The sequence below is a fragment of the Hordeum vulgare genome, chromosome 2H (genome assembly GCF_904849725.1).
Source record: "Hordeum vulgare subsp. vulgare chromosome 2H, MorexV3_pseudomolecules_assembly, whole genome shotgun sequence".
NCBI classification, from domain to species: Eukaryota; Viridiplantae; Streptophyta; class Magnoliopsida; order Poales; family Poaceae; genus Hordeum; species Hordeum vulgare.
In genome coordinates, this window is record NC_058519.1 from 600,882,180 (window position 1) to 600,900,600 (window position 18,421).

Sequence of the window (18,421 nt, forward strand, 5' to 3'; positions counted from 1 at the left end):
CTTGGGAACGAAGCAAATGTTGATAACCTGATCTCCTGGGAACGGTCTCCAGACTTTTCAGGGAGTAACCGACAATCTGAGAGATCTCACAATCTGACATGCACGATATATATCGTCCGTGGTTTATTTAGTTTGTACTCTTGATGATGCGGCTCGTCATAAGCTGATCCTTTCCTTCGAGCTCGTCTACTAGCTAGGGTACCGGCCGCCGGCCTCGACAAATCTATACACAGATCGATCCATCCATCCGCAACGGAGATCGATGGCCGATCCGCGCGTACACCGCGCCGGCGGTAAGATCGCGGACGACATCCTCCGCGACGTCTTCCAGCGCCTGCCGAGCCACCAGGACCTCCTCCGCTGCGCAGCCACGTGCAAGCGATGGCGCCGCGTCGTCACCGACCGTGCCTTCCTCCAATGCATCGGCCTCTGGCCGCAGACGGCGCGCCACCCGTCCCTCCTCGCTGGGATCTTCTACCAGATTACGTGCCCCGCCGGTAAGCCCCGTCCGAAAAGCGACGCGCCTCCGGAGTTCTTGAACCTTCAGCTTGGGGGAGCGCATCCTACCTTCAGCAGGTCCGTCCATGGTGCGCATCTCGCCTTTGGCTCATTGGTCGACGACGACGACGGCCTCTTCGACTACGCAGGGGCACTCGCATCGCGCCGTGGTCTTCTCCTCGTGAACATCATGCTGCCTACCATGTTCAACGACGGCATGTACCGTAGAGTCCATGATAAGCGCCTGCTCGCGGTGTGCCGTCCTGTGGTCGACAAGCAGCGCCGTCTTCTTCCACTGCTTTCCTTCGACTTGATTGGATTCTCGGACTGGTACCTCACCGGCTGCGCGCTCCTCACCGACGAGGACCATGGTGTCGTTGACTGTTTCGATCAACGACGACAGCAGCGGTCGTCGTCGTCGTTTCAAGTGTTCTTGACCTACACCGGCGACCATGGGATCATATATGTCTACATGTACTCCTCTGCCACCGATACTTGGAGCACGCCCACCAAGTTTTGCCAGGCTTCAAACCTCATCAGGTGTGGGAATTTCGCCGGCGTTGTCACCCCTAACACCGTGCACTGGTTGTACAAGGACGAGACAAGCTTCTACACGCTCGATGTAGACGCCATCACCACCAATGTCTCCCTGACCAAGATCCCGATCCACGTCGAAGGATGTCTGCAGTGGGGGCGGGTGTTGTTTCCGTGCGTCATCGGGGAAGGAAAGCTTTCGTTCGTGAGTATGCACAAACATGGTGTCCTAGAGCTTTGGACCAAGCAAGAACAAGATGACGACAGTGAGGCTGGTGCGGGAGGGTGGTTGCGCTCCCACCTGATGAATCTAGGAAGCAAGGAGGAAATAAACAATGTCTTCTACGCGGAGAGGAGAGGTGCCATGCTCATCGAGCAGCGTGGTGGTTCTTTTTTCACCATTGATCTCAAGAGCAAGGAGAAGGCGTCCATTGATATCAAGGGCGAGGAAAATGGGCCTTTCAAGAGCCATTGTAGGTTCCCAATGTTTCGTTGTAGTAGTACTTGGTGTAACGGAGTCTACGGCGGAAGATGGTTCGAGTACATGACGCCGGTATTGTACGAGATGGATTCGGTGTTTGACCGTGGCATGTTCTCCACATCTGATCAGAGGCAAGATGGAGACGGTTTAATTCAATAATTTGTAATGAACATTTACCTACTACATGTGGGGTTTGGTAAAAAAAGAAAAGAAAGGCCATCAAGGCCAGGGGCTCCGCAGACATACGAACCCATAATGGCTTCCTTAATTTCTTCCTCCAAGAAAGGTTTCTCTAACTTCTCATTCTCTTCATCCGTGACTTTCTCTTCTGCTGGCCAACAATGATCATCAAGGTGTATATTAGGTTTATATCATAGCCAAAAAGCATTTTATAAAAAGTACTTGCCACTCCCAACATCTCATTCATGGAATGAATAGGGCCATCCGGGCCTTCCAGGACCGAAGGATGATTTTTTTTTCTTTTGTGTTGGTTAGCAACCACATGAAAATATGTAGTATCCGTGTCCCCTTTCAAAATCTTCCCGTCTCTAGATCTTTGCCACATGGCAGTCTCCTCTTTTTTCCAGATATTGTCTAATTCTGCCTTAATCTCTCTCATCGTGAGGACATCCTCATCTAAGACTCTATTTTGTTCAGAAAAGACATCCCAAATATCAAATTCTCGTAGCAAATATTTTCTTTTTCTTCATAGCAGCTTTTATATATTAATACTCCATCCCTTCGCCTTTTTCCTTAATAATTTAGTCTTAAACTGCCAAGTGTAAATGGCAGAGGTGAAGGGAGAAGGGGTAGACCAGGTTTTCTCCACCAAGGAGGGAAAATCAGGTTGATCTAACCATCATTTTTCAAACCAAAAAGGTTTGCCCACCTTATCACCCCTAGAACCAGTATCTTGTAGGAGGGGGTATGATCACTCCCTACCGTGGGTAAGGCACATAATGTAGTAAGTGGTAAATGCATGTCCCAATCAATAGAAGATAAAACTCTATCTATCACAACAAAAATAAGATTGTCTTGATTATTGCTCCAACTAAAAACCCTGTTTGCAAATTTTGTCTCCATGAGACCCCATTTATTTATCCAAAAATTAAAAAGGAAAGCCCAGTAATTATTGACAATACCAAAAGATTTATCCCTAGATTCCCTAATTAAATTGAAATCACCCCTAGAAGGACTGGATATGAAAGCCCCTCCATCAACTCATGAAGTTCTTCTATAAAATCCACCTTATCTACATCATAAGATGTCCTATATACCACCACAAGGTGCCAACACATCTGATCCAATTTATTTTGAAGGGTGATGGTTAGACAATATGTCTTACACATGATACCAATAGTGTCCATAATATCACTATTAATACCAACTAAAATACCACCTGCAGACCCTATAGAAGGTAGGCAATGCCATACATATGGAATAGATCCAACAATAGTATTTAGGAAAGAATCCTCAAATTTTTCTTTCTTTATTTCCTGAAATCCAACAAAATCTGGTTTGTTATTATTAATAATGTTAGACAGACAGTGTAATTTTCCATTTTGGCTCACACCTCTAATGTTCCAAAGGAGACCTATCATGAGATTTTAAAAGAGTTTGACACGCTACATAGCCCAACTTTTTTAATAGCACCACAATCCCCACATGAACGAGCAGTGCCCCCTGGCATGTGGGAAAATGAGTCGTCATCCTTTCCTGGAGTACAAACTCCATCTAAATCACAAAAGGATTCATCTATACTATTAGGTAAAGATATCTCAGGATTCTGAGTAGCAAAAGCTAAGCAATTCTCAGTTTCAATCCTAATAATGTTGTTAACAATACAATCGTTCTCTTCTTCATTATCACCAAGTCCCAAATTCACAACAGAAGCATATTCCTCCAAACTAGAGCATGAGTCAGAGGTAAATGACTTACTTTTAAAAGTAGTAGGAACTACTAGGTTTTTCTTCATCTTGTAGGCTACAACTTTTTTCCATAATATTTTGCTTTTTCTTCAACCTATTGCTTGGTATTTGAGAGATCACAGGACCTCACTCGCTATTATTGCCCTTCTTTTCCTTTATAGTTGACACACCAGATGCATGAAATAGAGAAGTGTTGCATCTCTCTAGAGCTAACATCTTCATTCGTTGAGCAACACGTTTATCAATCGTTGACAACTCCATGTCAGAAACTTCAATTCCATCTTCATTTCCAGTACTAGAGCCTGGACTATCAAGGCCTTGTAGTAAGTCAGAGCAATAGATCTTTTAAACAAAGATAAGGGATGTCCTTTCATTTGTCTTTTTATCTTTGTAAGATTTAGTCCTAGAGTACTCCTCATTGTAAGCTTTTCCTTTGGGTGTAGATAGTTTTTCTACAACCATTTTATATGAGATAGTCTCAACTTCCTCGGTCACAAGACCCTCCTCCAACTACTTTTCCATAGGTATAGGTGGGAGCAAGCAGCCAGCAAAGGAGCAGAATGAAAGCACATGGCCTCTCTCAGCCTGTATGAGCCAACATAGTTAAATGTGCTAGTTTTGTTAGCAAGATATAACTCATTAAACCCCCCATCTCCTTCTTTTAGTAATTCCTTATCAATATCATCCAACTCTTTTTCAATATCAACAACAATTATGTTATTAGGTCCTTCATCATCATTTGGATCGTGTGCACCAATTTTCCCAAAACCTTCCACAGTAAATTCCAGAATATAAAGCTTCTTCCTCATTTCCGTCAATCTCTCAAAGGGGATCTTAGCTGGATTTTGGCAGACAATTTTGATCCTGACTTTCTTATAGAAACTCTTCATCAAACCATTCCAAACAACATCCACTAAGATACCAAAACAAGAGGCAATTTGTGAGAACAATTTCCAAGTACGCCACTTTGGGGACAGTCCCACAATTCCTACCCAAGCTTCAATCAATTCACTAAAAGGGTCTACCGAGCTAGTCCATTGTTCAACAAAGACAGACACACCACTCATTGGAAGGTCAAAAGTAGGGAAATCAATAAGCTCATCCACATTCTTCCATGGAGGGAACCTAACCAGGAAAGATTTCTCAGAGAGAGACCTCATGTGCCAATGCCACTGTCTAATTTTGCCGAAAATTCCAGACAAGTTTTTACGTAGTTCCTCTTGAGTGGTCTCCCCTTTGAAAATTTGCACTTCTCCACAATTCCTGAAATTAAGCCAATTTGCTTCTCTCCCTATAGGAGCATCTATATGGTAAAAACCCACACCTAAGGGAGAACTACCAAAGAAGGTGGCAACTTGGCGTGGTTGAGCCCAAGCAGTGTAGTTATTGACATTATGTCCTTCGAGCCCATAGATGAAACACTTCTAGGTTTTGATGTATTTGCCAGCATAATGGTCGGGGCCTCCATATGTAAAGCATACCATGTCTTTATACCTCTCATCAAGGATTTGGATAGGACGAGCTGGTGTAGGAGGAGCAGCCGCCATCGGGGGTTGTTGTCGTGGAGGAGAAACTTTGGGGCTAGTTCTCAACTCGACTTCGTTAGACATAGGAGGTCGTCCACCTGAGCCACACTGTTGTCGAGCACCAGCAGTCCTGAGCGGGGCCGGCGCTCGTTGCTTGCCCGTGCCTTGTTGTTGAGCCTTGTCCGCCATGGTCACAACCTCCGCAAAGGATCTCGATCCCGGACCAATTCCTTCCCGAACAATCTTCAGGGTAGTAGGGGTAGGATCAAATGGACGGAGTTTGGTATCAGGGAACAAATCTGACGGAGAAAATTCTCCAGATCGGAGATCTTTCCGGATCCAGGTTGTGGTGGACGAGGGGGTTTGTAAGGCCGATAGTGACGACCGGGGGGGGGGGGGATAGACCACAACTGGCCAAAAACTCTAGATATATACCACTTCCTCATCATGAGGGTGGGGGTGAGTGTTCTAGGCCGACATGGGCCCGACACAACACATTTGATGGACGGTAGCGGCCTGGATACAAGGCCCAGGCCCACTAGGTGTGATATTCTGATGTGTTCGCCCGCCACACCCACCTAAATCGTGGGAGGACGGGGAGAACTTTGGGGGGAGGGGGGATTGCATGCCGACGACGGGGAATCCGTCGAAATAGAGCATAAGCTCGACACAAGCTTCGGTGGAATTTTTTTAGTCGGAGTACGACATTGTTCATGGGACAACCCAACATTATCATGTATAAGCTGAAGTGTGGTTTTATTGTGAAATTTTAATTGAGAAAGGGGAGGCGCTTCACCTCGGTCACCTGACCATGGCGGCTCAAAGTTCACGTGGCGGGGGCGGCCATCGACGCGAAGCATCGTGGTCAATCCGATGCCGGTGTTAGAGATAGGAATGGCATCGGAACCGCCGACAATGGCTTTGGTGGCACCCTGGTGGGCATCACACCCATGATGCATCCCCATCTCTCTGCCCGAGCTGGGTCCTCCGATTTCCCCTCCCTGCACGCCTAGCTGACGAAAGCCTTTGGCGGCTAGGAGGGATGGGGCATCGTGCGCTTCTCCTAGGTTGTCCCCTCGAAGTAGATCCGCCATGCCAAGTTCAGCAGCTCCTTGTTGGCTTGATCGTCGCATACCTCAGAAATCTCCACGCAGGGGACAGCGGGTTCGATCGCTCCTCCATCCTCAGATCTGCCTCCCTCCTTTCACGCACACACAACGTCCATGAGAGGGCGTCGCCGTGGATCCGCACCGCACGTTCCCGCCAGCGTCTTCCCCTTGTCTCCCTCAAGGTCGCCGTTGAGATCGAATGGATCGGCTACAACATCTCCGGGAAAGCCTGGTAGATGTGTGGGAGCGGCATCCGGAAGCCTCCTCGCTCCCTCACTCCGGTAGTAGTAGGGTGGCTCGACATCGGTGACTGCGTAGTAGGCAACGGCGACGAGCGGCGGCGGCGACGGTGACGGTGGTAGTGGTGGGTGATGCGGTAGGTGGGGGAAGCGAGTCGCACAAGCACTCATGGGACACGGTCCTATGGGGGAAGCTCCACCACCAATCGAATTCAGAATCGGAAGGACATAATTGTTTGCTTGTTTTTTACATGTCTTTCGGTAGCTTGAACACAAAACATTCGTTGTTGTTCGTTACCTTCAACCGTGCATGTAACGTGTGCATTGCTCGAGACGCACGTATTCCCATTTACCTGATTCTTATCGTAAGATTAGCTTGCGTTTGTTTAAAAAAAGGAGGGCTGCTACGCATCCGTCAGTAGATGAATTGAAAACATCATCCACGTCCTTCACCGTTGGATTGTGACACAAACAGCCATCAGATCTCTCCTAAGGTGCACGTTGCAAAATGCAACAAGATAGATGTTGCGTAGCTCGCTACGCAACAACAGCTTTGTTGCGAAACCATTGAAGTGTTGAACTCTGTTGTGTTTGCAACAAACATCTTGTGGCAGAAACATTTACAAAACAGATACGGTGTTGCAGAATTTTTTGTTCTCGTCTTTACTATTTTTTGCATCATAGAGGACGTTGCGGGAGGATTTTTGCAACAAAGGTGGTGTTGCAGATTTTTTTTTCGTCTAAACTTTTTTTGCAACGTAAATGATGTTGCGGGAAGATTTTTGCAACAAAGGTGGTGTTGCAGAAAAAAATTCGTCTAAACTTTTTTTACAACATAGATGATGTTGCTAGAGGATTTTCGCAACATGAACGACGATGTTGCAGAATTCAGGCAACCTCTCCATGAGCACGTTGCTGGCTACCCGTGACCGGAATGAGAGACGACGGAGAGAGATGAGAGAGAAGACAAGGTCAGTTTTGAATAAAAAACGAGTGACTCAGGTCAGATAAGGTAGAAAGATGTAGTGCGATGCATGGATCCAGAAGGGACACACGTTGCATGCCAGAGGCGACGGATGCCTCGAACTGAATCGGTCGGCTGACCAGGATGTTTTCGCGGGGCTGCTACGCATCCCCGGTAGATGAATTGAAAACATCATCCACCTCCTTCACCGTTGGATTGTGACACAAACAACCATCAGATCTCTCCTAAGGTGCATGTCGCAAAATGCAACAAGATAGATGTTGCGTAGCTCGCTATGCAACAACAGCTTTGTTGCGAAACCATTGAAGTGTTGGACTCTGTTGTGTTTGCAACAAACATCTTGTTGCAGAAACATTTACAAAATAGAGACGGTGTTGCAGAATTTTTTGTTCTCGTCTTTACTAGTTTTTGCAACATAGATGACGTTGCGGGAGGATTTTTGCAACAAAGGTGGTGTTGCAGATTTTTTTTTCGTCTAAACTTTTTTTTGCAACGTAGATGATGTTGCGGGAAGATTTTTACAACAAAGGTGGTGTTGCAGAAAAAAAAATCCGTCTAAACTTTTTTTACAACATAGATGATGTTGCTAGAGGATTTTCGCAACATGAACGATGTTGCAGAATTCAGGCAACCTTTCCATGAGCACGTTGCTGGCTACCCGTGACCGGAACGAGAGATGACAGAGAGAGATCAGAGAGAACACAGGGTCAGTTTTGAATAAAAAACGAACGATTCAGGTCAGATAAGGTAGAAAGATGTAGTGCGGTGCATGGGTCGAGAAGGGACACGCGTTGCGCGCCAGAGGCGATGGATGCATCGAACTGAATCGGTGGGCTGACCAGGATGTTTTCCCTAAAAAAAGAAGTAAAACTGATGGCTTCTCAGCATGAGATTAGCTTGCGTTCGTTCAACAAGAAAATAAAAACTGAACTCTTGGGAACGAAGCAAATGTTGATAACCTGATCTCCTGGGAACGGTCTCCAGACTTTTCAGGGAGTAACCGACAATCTGAGAGATCTCACAATCTGACATGCACGATATATATCGTCCGTGGTTTATTTAGTTTGTACTCTTGATGATGCGGCTCGTCATAAGCTGATCCTTTCCTTCGAGCTCGTCTACTAGCTAGGGTACCGGCCGCCGGCCTCGACAAATCTATACACAGATCGATCCATCCATCCGCAACGGAGATCGATGGCCGATCCGCGCGTACACCGCGCCGGCGGTAAGATCGCGGACGACATCCTCCGCGACGTCTTCCAGCGCCTGCCGAGCCACCAGGACCTCCTCCGCTGCGCAGCCACGTGCAAGCGATGGCGCCGCGTCGTCACCGACCGTGCCTTCCTCCAATGCATCGGCCTCTGGCCGCAGACGGCGCGCCACCCGTCCCTCCTCGCTGGGATCTTCTACCAGATTACGTGCCCCGCCGGTAAGCCCCGTCCGAAAAGCGACGCGCCTCCGGAGTTCTTGAACCTTCAGCTTGGGGGAGCGCATCCTACCTTCAGCAGGTCCGTCCATGGTGCGCATCTCGCCTTTGGCTCATTGGTCGACGACGACGACGGCCTCTTCGACTACGCAGGGCCACTCGCATCGCGCCGTGGTCTTCTCCTCGTGAACATCATGCTGCCTACCATGTTCAACGACGGCATGTACCGTAGAGTCCATGATAAGCGCCTGCTCGCGGTGTGCCGTCCTGTGGTCGACAAGCAGCGCCGTCTTCTTCCACTGCTTTCCTTCGACTTGATTGGATTCTCGGACTGGTACCTCACCGGCTGCGCGCTCCTCACCGACGAGGACCATGGTGTCGTTGACTGTTTCGATCAACGACGACAGCAGCGGTCGCCGTCGTCGTTTCAAGTGTTCTTGACCTACACCGGCGACTATGGGATCATATATGTCTACATGTACTCCTCTGCCACCGATACTTGGAGCACGCCCACCAAGTTTTGCCAGGCTTCAAACCTCATCAGGTGTGGGAATTTCGCCGGCGTTGTCACCCCTAACACCGTGCACTGGTTGTACAAGGACGAGACAAGCTTCTACACGCTCGATGTAGACGCCATCACCACCAATGTCTCCCTGACCAAGATCCCGATCCACGTCGAAGGATGTCTGCAGTGGGGGCGGGTGTTGTTTCCGTGCGTCATCGGGGAAGGAAAGCTTTCGTTCGTGAGTATGCACAAACATGGTGTCCTAGAGCTTTGGACCAAGCAAGAACAAGATGACGACAGTGAGGCTGGTGCGGGAGGGTGGTTGCGCTCCCACCTGATGAATCTAGGAAGCAAGGAGGAAATAAACAATGTCTTCTACGCGGAGAGGAGAGGTGCCATGCTCATCGAGCAGCGTGGTGGTTCTTTTTTCACCATTGATCTCAAGAGCAAGGAGAAGGCGTCCATTGATATCAAGGGCGAGGAAAATGGGCCTTTCAAGAGCCATTGTAGGTTCCCAATGTTTCGTTGTAGTAGTACTTGGTGTAACGGAGTCTACGGCGGAAGATGGTTCGAGTACATGACGCCGGTATTGTACGAGATGGATTCGGTGTTTGACCGTGGCATGTTCTCCACATCTGATCAGAGGCAAGATGGAGACGGTTTAATTCAATAATTTGTAATGAACATTTACCTACTACATGTGGGGTTTGGTAAAAAAAGAAAAGAAAGGCCATCAAGGCCAGGGGCTCCGCAGACATACGAACCCATAATGGCTTCCTTAATTTCTTCCTCCAAGAAAGGTTTCTCTAACTTCTCATTCTCTTCATCCGTGACTTTCTCTTCTGCTGGCCAACAATGATCATCAAGGTGTATATTAGGTTTATATCATAGCCAAAAAGCATTTTATAAAAAGTACTTGCCACTCCCAACATCTCATTCATGGAATGAATAGGGCCATCCGGGCCTTCCAGGACCGAAGGATGATTTTTTTTTCTTTTGTGTTGGTTAGCAACCACATGAAAATATGTAGTATCCGTGTCCCCTTTCAAAATCTTCCCGTCTCTAGATCTTTGCCACATGGCAGTCTCCTCTTTTTTCCAGATATTGTCTAATTCTGCCTTAATCTCTCTCATCGTGAGGACATCCTCATCTAAGACTCTATTTTGTTCAGAAAAGACATCCCAAATATCAAATTCTCGTAGCAAATATTTTCTTTTTCTTCATAGCAGCTTTTATATATTAATACTCCATCCCTTCGCCTTTTTCCTTAATAATTTAGTCTTAAACTGCCAAGTGTAAATGGCAGAGGTGAAGGGAGAAGGGGTAGACCAGGTTTTCTCCACCAAGGAGGGAAAATCAGGTTGATCTAACCATCATTTTTCAAACCAAAAAGGTTTGCCCACCTTATCACCCCTAGAACCAGTATCTTGTAGGAGGGGGTATGATCACTCCCTACCGTGGGTAAGGCACATAATGTAGTAAGTGGTAAATGCATGTCCCAATCAATAGAAGATAAAACTCTATCTATCACAACAAAAATAAGATTGTCTTGATTATTGCTCCAACTAAAAACCCTGTTTGCAAATTTTGTCTCCATGAGACCCCATTTATTTATCCAAAAATTAAAAAGGAAAGCCCAGTAATTATTGACAATACCAAAAGATTTATCCCTAGATTCCCTAATTAAATTGAAATCACCCCTAGAAGGACTGGATATGAAAGCCCCTCCATCAACTCATGAAGTTCTTCTATAAAATCCACCTTATCTACATCATAAGATGTCCTATATACCACCACAAGGTGCCAACACATCTGATCCAATTTATTTTGAAGGGTGATGGTTAGACAATATGTCTTACACATGATACCAATAGTGTCCATAATATCACTATTAATACCAACTAAAATACCACCTGCAGACCCTATAGAAGGTAGGCAATGCCATACATATGGAATAGATCCAACAATAGTATTTAGGAAAGAATCCTCAAATTTTTCTTTCTTTATTTCCTGAAATCCAACAAAATCTGGTTTGTTATTATTAATAATGTTAGACAGACAGTGTAATTTTCCATTTTGGCTCACACCTCTAATGTTCCAAAGGAGACCTATCATGAGATTTTAAAAGAGTTTGACACGCTACATAGCCCAACTTTTTTAATAGCACCACAATCCCCACATGAACGAGCAGTGCCCCCTGGCATGTGGGAAAATGAGTCGTCATCCTTTCCTGGAGTACAAACTCCATCTAAATCACAAAAGGATTCATCTATACTATTAGGTAAAGATATCTCAGGATTCTGAGTAGCAAAAGCTAAGCAATTCTCAGTTTCAATCCTAATAATGTTGTTAACAATACAATCGTTCTCTTCTTCATTATCACCAAGTCCCAAATTCACAACAGAAGCATATTCCTCCAAACTAGAGCATGAGTCAGAGGTAAATGACTTACTTTTAAAAGTAGTAGGAACTACTAGGTTTTTCTTCATCTTGTAGGCTACAACTTTTTTCCATAATATTTTGCTTTTTCTTCAACCTATTGCTTGGTATTTGAGAGATCACAGGACCTCACTCGCTATTATTGCCCTTCTTTTCCTTTATAATTGACACACCAGATGCATGAAATAGAGAAGTGTTGCATCTCTCTAGAGCTAACATCTTCATTCGTTGAGCAACACGTTTATCAATCGTTGACAACTCCATGTCAGAAACTTCAATTCCATCTTCATTTCCAGTACTAGAGCCTGGACTATCAAGGCCTTGTAGTAAGTCAGAGCAATAGATCTTTTAAACAAAGATAAGGGATGTCCTTTCATTTGTCTTTTTATCTTTGTAAGATTTAGTCCTAGAGTACTCCTCATTGTAAGCTTTTCCTTTGGGTGTAGATAGTTTTTCTACAACCATTTTATATGAGATAGTCTCAACTTCCTCGGTCACAAGACCCTCCTCCAACTACTTTTCCATAGGTATAGGTGGGAGCAAGCAGCCAGCAAAGGAGCAGAATGAAAGCACATGGCCTCTCTCAGCCTGTATGAGCCAACATAGTTAAATGTGCTAGTTTTGTTAGCAAGATATAACTCATTAAACCCCCCATCTCCTTCTTTTAGTAATTCCTTATCAATATCATCCAACTCTTTTTCAATATCAACAACAATTATGTTATTAGGTCCTTCATCATCATTTGGATCGTGTGCACCAATTTTCCCAAAACCTTCCACAGTAAATTCCAGAATATAAAGCTTCTTCCTCATTTCCGTCAATCTCTCAAAGGGGATCTTAGCTGGATTTTGGCAGACAATTTTGATCCTGACTTTCTTATAGAAACTCTTCATCAAACCATTCCAAACAACATCCACTAAGATACCAAAACAAGAGGCAATTTGTGAGAACAATTTCCAAGTACGCCACTTTGGGGACAGTCCCACAATTCCTACCCAAGCTTCAATCAATTCACTAAAAGGGTCTACCGAGCTAGTCCATTGTTCAACAAAGACAGACACACCACTCATTGGAAGGTCAAAAGTAGGGAAATCAATAAGCTCATCCACATTCTTCCATGGAGGGAACCTAACCAGGAAAGATTTCTCAGAGAGAGACCTCATGTGCCAATGCCACTGTCTAATTTTGCCGAAAATTCCAGACAAGTTTTTACGTAGTTCCTCTTGAGTGGTCTCCCCTTTGAAAATTTGCACTTCTCCACAATTCCTGAAATTAAGCCAATTTGCTTCTCTCCCTATAGGAGCATCTATATGGTAAAAACCCACACCTAAGGGAGAACTACCAAAGAAGGTGGCAACTTGGCGTGGTTGAGCCCAAGCAGTGTAGTTATTGACATTATGTCCTTCGAGCCCATAGATGAAACACTTCTAGGTTTTGATGTATTTGCCAGCATAATGGTCGGGGCCTCCATATGTAAAGCATACCATGTCTTTATACCTCTCATCAAGGATTTGGATAGGACGAGCTGGTGTAGGAGGAGCAGCCGCCATCGGGGGTTGTTGTCGTGGAGGAGAAACTTTGGGGCTAGTTCTCAACTCGACTTCGTTAGACATAGGAGGTCGTCCACCTGAGCCACACTGTTGTCGAGCACCAGCAGTCCTGAGCGGGGCCGGCGCTCGTTGCTTGCCCGTGCCTTGTTGTTGAGCCTTGTCCGCCATGGTCACAACCTCCGCAAAGGATCTCGATCCCGGACCAATTCCTTCCCGAACAATCTTCAGGGTAGTAGGGGTAGGATCAAATGGACGGAGTTTGGTATCAGGGAACAAATCTGACGGAGAAAATTCTCCAGATCGGAGATCTTTCCGGATCCAGGTTGTGGTGGACGAGGGGGTTTGTAAGGCCGATAGTGACGACCGGGGGGGGGGGGATAGACCACAACTGGCCAAAAACTCTAGATATATACCACTTCCTCATCATGAGGGTGGGGGTGAGTGTTCTAGGCCGACATGGGCCCGACACAACACATTTGATGGACGGTAGCGGCCTGGATACAAGGCCCAGGCCCACTAGGTGTGATATTCTGATGTGTTCGCCCGCCACACCCACCTAAATCGTGGGAGGACGGGGAGAACTTTGGGGGGAGGGGGGATTGCATGCCGACGACGGGGAATCCGTCGAAATAGAGCATAAGCTCGACACAAGCTTCGGTGGAATTTTTTTAGTCGGAGTACGACATTGTTCATGGGACAACCCAACATTATCATGTATAAGCTGAAGTGTGGTTTTATTGTGAAATTTTAATTGAGAAAGGGGAGGCGCTTCACCTCGGTCACCTGACCATGGCGGCTCAAAGTTCACGTGGCGGGGGCGGCCATCGACGCGAAGCATCGTGGTCAATCCGATGCCGGTGTTAGAGATAGGAATGGCATCGGAACCGCCGACAATGGCTTTGGTGGCACCCTGGTGGGCATCACACCCATGATGCATCCCCATCTCTCTGCCCGAGCTGGGTCCTCCGATTTCCCCTCCCTGCACGCCTAGCTGACGAAAGCCTTTGGCGGCTAGGAGGGATGGGGCATCGTGCGCTTCTCCTAGGTTGTCCCCTCGAAGTAGATCCGCCATGCCAAGTTCAGCAGCTCCTTGTTGGCTTGATCGTCGCATACCTCAGCAAATCTCCACGCAGGGGACAGCGGGTTCGATCGCTCCTCCATCCTCAGATCTGCCTCCCTCCTTTCACGCACACACAACGTCCATGAGAGGGCGTCGCCGTGGATCCGCACCGCACGTTCCCGCCAGCGTCTTCCCCTTGTCTCCCTCAAGGTCGCCGTTGAGATCGAATGGATCGGCTACAACATCTCCGGGAAAGCCTGGTAGATGTGTGGGAGCGGCATCCGGAAGCCTCCTCGCTCCCTCACTCCGGTAGTAGTAGGGTGGCTCGACATCGGTGACTGCGTAGTAGGCAACGGCGACGAGCGGCGGCGGCGACGGTGACGGTGGTAGTGGTGGGTGATGCGGTAGGTGGGGGAAGCGAGTCGCACAAGCACTCATGGGACACGGTCCTATGGGGGAAGCTCCACCACCAATCGAATTCAGAATCGGAAGGACATAATTGTTTGCTTGTTTTTTACATGTCTTTCGGTAGCTTGAACACAAAACATTCGTTGTTGTTCGTTACCTTCAACCGTGCATGTAACGTGTGCATTGCTCGAGACGCACGTATTCCCATTTACCTGATTCTTATCGTAAGATTAGCTTGCGTTTGTTTAAAAAAAGGAGGGCTGCTACGCATCCGTCAGTAGATGAATTGAAAACATCATCCACGTCCTTCACCGTTGGATTGTGACACAAACAGCCATCAGATCTCTCCTAAGGTGCACGTTGCAAAATGCAACAAGATAGATGTTGCGTAGCTCGCTACGCAACAACAGCTTTGTTGCGAAACCATTGAAGTGTTGAACTCTGTTGTGTTTGCAACAAACATCTTGTGGCAGAAACATTTACAAAACAGATACGGTGTTGCAGAATTTTTTGTTCTCGTCTTTACTATTTTTTGCATCATAGAGGACGTTGCGGGAGGATTTTTGCAACAAAGGTGGTGTTGCAGATTTTTTTTTCGTCTAAACTTTTTTTGCAACGTAAATGATGTTGCGGGAAGATTTTTGCAACAAAGGTGGTGTTGCAGAAAAAAATTCGTCTAAACTTTTTTTACAACATAGATGATGTTGCTAGAGGATTTTCGCAACATGAACGACGATGTTGCAGAATTCAGGCAACCTCTCCATGAGCACGTTGCTGGCTACCCGTGACCGGAATGAGAGACGACGGAGAGAGATGAGAGAGAAGACAAGGTCAGTTTTGAATAAAAAACGAGTGACTCAGGTCAGATAAGGTAGAAAGATGTAGTGCGATGCATGGATCCAGAAGGGACACACGTTGCATGCCAGAGGCGACGGATGCCTCGAACTGAATCGGTCGGCTGACCAGGATGTTTTCGCGGGGCTGCTACGCATCCCCGGTAGATGAATTGAAAACATCATCCACCTCCTTCACCGTTGGATTGTGACACAAACAACCATCAGATCTCTCCTAAGGTGCATGTCGCAAAATGCAACAAGATAGATGTTGCGTAGCTCGCTATGCAACAACAGCTTTGTTGCGAAACCATTGAAGTGTTGGACTCTGTTGTGTTTGCAACAAACATCTTGTTGCAGAAACATTTACAAAATAGAGACGGTGTTGCAGAATTTTTTGTTCTCGTCTTTACTAGTTTTTGCAACATAGATGACGTTGCGGGAGGATTTTTGCAACAAAGGTGGTGTTGCAGATTTTTTTTTCGTCTAAACTTTTTTTTGCAACGTAGATGATGTTGCGGGAAGATTTTTACAACAAAGGTGGTGTTGCAGAAAAAAAAATCCGTCTAAACTTTTTTTACAACATAGATGATGTTGCTAGAGGATTTTCGCAACATGAACGATGTTGCAGAATTCAGGCAACCTTTCCATGAGCACGTTGCTGGCTACCCGTGACCGGAACGAGAGATGACAGAGAGAGATCAGAGAGAACACAGGGTCAGTTTTGAATAAAAAACGAACGATTCAGGTCAGATAAGGTAGAAAGATGTAGTGCGGTGCATGGGTCGAGAAGGGACACGCGTTGCGCGCCAGAGGCGATGGATGCATCGAACTGAATCGGTGGGCTGACCAGGATGTTTTCCCTAAAAAAAGAAGTAAAACTGATGGCTTCTCAGCATGAGATTAGCTTGCGTTCGTTCAACAAGAAAATAAAAACTGAACTCTTGGGAACGAAGCAAATGTTGATAACCTGATCTCCTGGGAACGGTCTCCAGACTTTTCAGGGAGTAACCGACAATCTGAGAGATCTCACAATCTGACATGCACGATATATATCGTCCGTGGTTTATTTAGTTTGTACTCTTGATGATGCGGCTCGTCATAAGCTGATCCTTTCCTTCGAGCTCGTCTACTAGCTAGGGTACCGGCCGCCGGCCTCGACAAATCTATACACAGATCGATCCATCCATCCGCAACGGAGATCGATGGCCGATCCGCGCGTACACCGCGCCGGCGGTAAGATCGCGGACGACATCCTCCGCGACGTCTTCCAGCGCCTGCCGAGCCACCAGGACCTCCTCCGCTGCGCAGCCACGTGCAAGCGATGGCGCCGCGTCGTCACCGACCGTGCCTTCCTCCAATGCATCGGCCTCTGGCCGCAGACGGCGCGCCACCCGTCCCTCCTCGCTGGGATCTTCTACCAGATTACGTGCCCCGCCGGTAAGCCCCGTCCGAAAAGCGACGCGCCTCCGGAGTTCTTGAACCTTCAGCTTGGGGGAGCGCATCCTACCTTCAGCAGGTCCGTCCATGGTGCGCATCTCGCCTTTGGCTCATTGGTCGACGACGACGACGGCCTCTTCGACTACGCAGGGCCACTCGCATCGCGCCGTGGTCTTCTCCTCGTGAACATCATGCTGCCTACCATGTTCAACGACGGCATGTACCGTAGAGTCCATGATAAGCGCCTGCTGGCGGTGTGCCGTCCTGTGGTCGACAAGCAGCGCCGTCTTCTTCCACTGCTTTCCTTCGACTTGACTGGATTCTCGGACTGGTACCTCACCGGCTGCGCGCTCCTCACCGACGAGGACCATGGTGTCGTTGACTGTTTCGATCAACGACGACAGCAGCGGTCGTCGTCGTCGTTTCAAGTGTTCTTGACCTACACCGGCGACCATGGGATCATATATGTCTACATGTACTCCTCTGCCACCGATACTTGGAGCACGCCCACCAAGTTTTGCCAGGCTTCAAACCTCATCAGGTGTGGGAATTTCGCCGGCGTTGTCACCCCTAACACCGTGCACTGGTTGTACAAGGACGAGACAAGCTTCTACACGCTCGATGTAGACGCCATCACCACCAATGTCTCCCTGACCAAGATCCCGATCCACGTCGAAGGATGTCTGCAGTGGGGGCGGGTGTTGTTTCCGTGCGTCATCGGGGAAGGAAAGCTTTCGTTCGTGAGTATGCACAAACATGGTGTCCTAGAGCTTTGGACCAAGCAAGAACAAGATGACGACAGTGAGGCTGGTGCGGGAGGGTGGTTGCGCTCCCACCTGATGAATCTAGGAAGCAAGGAGGAAATAAACAATGTCTTCTACGCGGAGAGGAGAGGTGCCATGCTCATCGAGCAGCGTGGTGGTTCTTTTTTCACCATTGATCTCAAGAGCAAGGAGAAGGCGTCCATTGATATCAAGGGCGAGGAAAATGGGCCTTTCAAGAGCCATTGTAGGTTCCCAATGTTTCGTTGTAGTAGTACTTGGTGTAACGGAGTCTACGGCGGAAGATGGTTCGAGTACATGACGCCGGTATTGTACGAGATGGATTCGGTGTTTGACCGTGGCATGTTCTCCACATCTGATCAGAGGCAAGATGGAGACGGTTTAATTCAATAATTTGTAATGAACATTTACCTACTACATGTGGGGTTTGGTAGTTTTTTCCTTCTTGAATGGGTTTAGTATTTTGTAGCTAGCTAGGTTGGCTCGGTGGATGATCGGGTATCTGTCTTGATGTATCACCGGGATTCTCGATACAACAGGATGCATGGCAGACATTTCTTTCAGGTAGATGTGATGATTCCATTTGTAGTCACTCCGACTATCCTATTTGGCTCAGCATATAACTGAATTTTGTTCATCTTGAAACCACATGCTATAATGTCAAAAAAAATAAAAATA

At 47.1% G+C, this 18,421-nt stretch overlaps 3 protein-coding genes across 3 annotated transcripts; all 3 read left to right on the forward strand.

The window, feature by feature from the left end:
* The first annotated feature begins 262 nt into the window (after nucleotides 1-262).
* LOC123428713 lies at nucleotides 263-1,672 on the forward strand. The gene has a single exon (XM_045112888.1). It carries the CDS (start codon nucleotides 263-265, stop codon nucleotides 1,670-1,672), a length of 1,410 nt encoding a protein of 469 aa, XP_044968823.1.
* A 6,822-nt stretch (nucleotides 1,673-8,494) lies between these two features.
* LOC123428714 lies at nucleotides 8,495-9,904 on the forward strand. The gene has a single exon (XM_045112890.1). The coding sequence runs from the start codon at nucleotides 8,495-8,497 to the stop codon at nucleotides 9,902-9,904; it is 1,410 nt and encodes a 469-aa protein (XP_044968825.1).
* Nucleotides 9,905-16,726: 6,822 nt separating this feature from the next.
* On the forward strand, nucleotides 16,727-18,136 carry LOC123428715. Its single transcript, XM_045112891.1, has one exon. The coding sequence runs from the start codon at nucleotides 16,727-16,729 to the stop codon at nucleotides 18,134-18,136; it is 1,410 nt and encodes a 469-aa protein (XP_044968826.1).
* The last annotated feature ends 285 nt before the right edge of the window (nucleotides 18,137-18,421 follow it).

Bases quoted from the DNA above. Each gene is read 5' to 3' on its own strand.
- LOC123428713 (XM_045112888.1), top strand. From the start codon at position 263: ATGGCCGATCCGCGCGTACACCGCGCCGGCGGTAAGATCGCGGACGAC.
- LOC123428714 (XM_045112890.1), top strand. From the start codon at position 8,495: ATGGCCGATCCGCGCGTACACCGCGCCGGCGGTAAGATCGCGGACGAC.
- LOC123428715 (XM_045112891.1), top strand. From the start codon at position 16,727: ATGGCCGATCCGCGCGTACACCGCGCCGGCGGTAAGATCGCGGACGAC.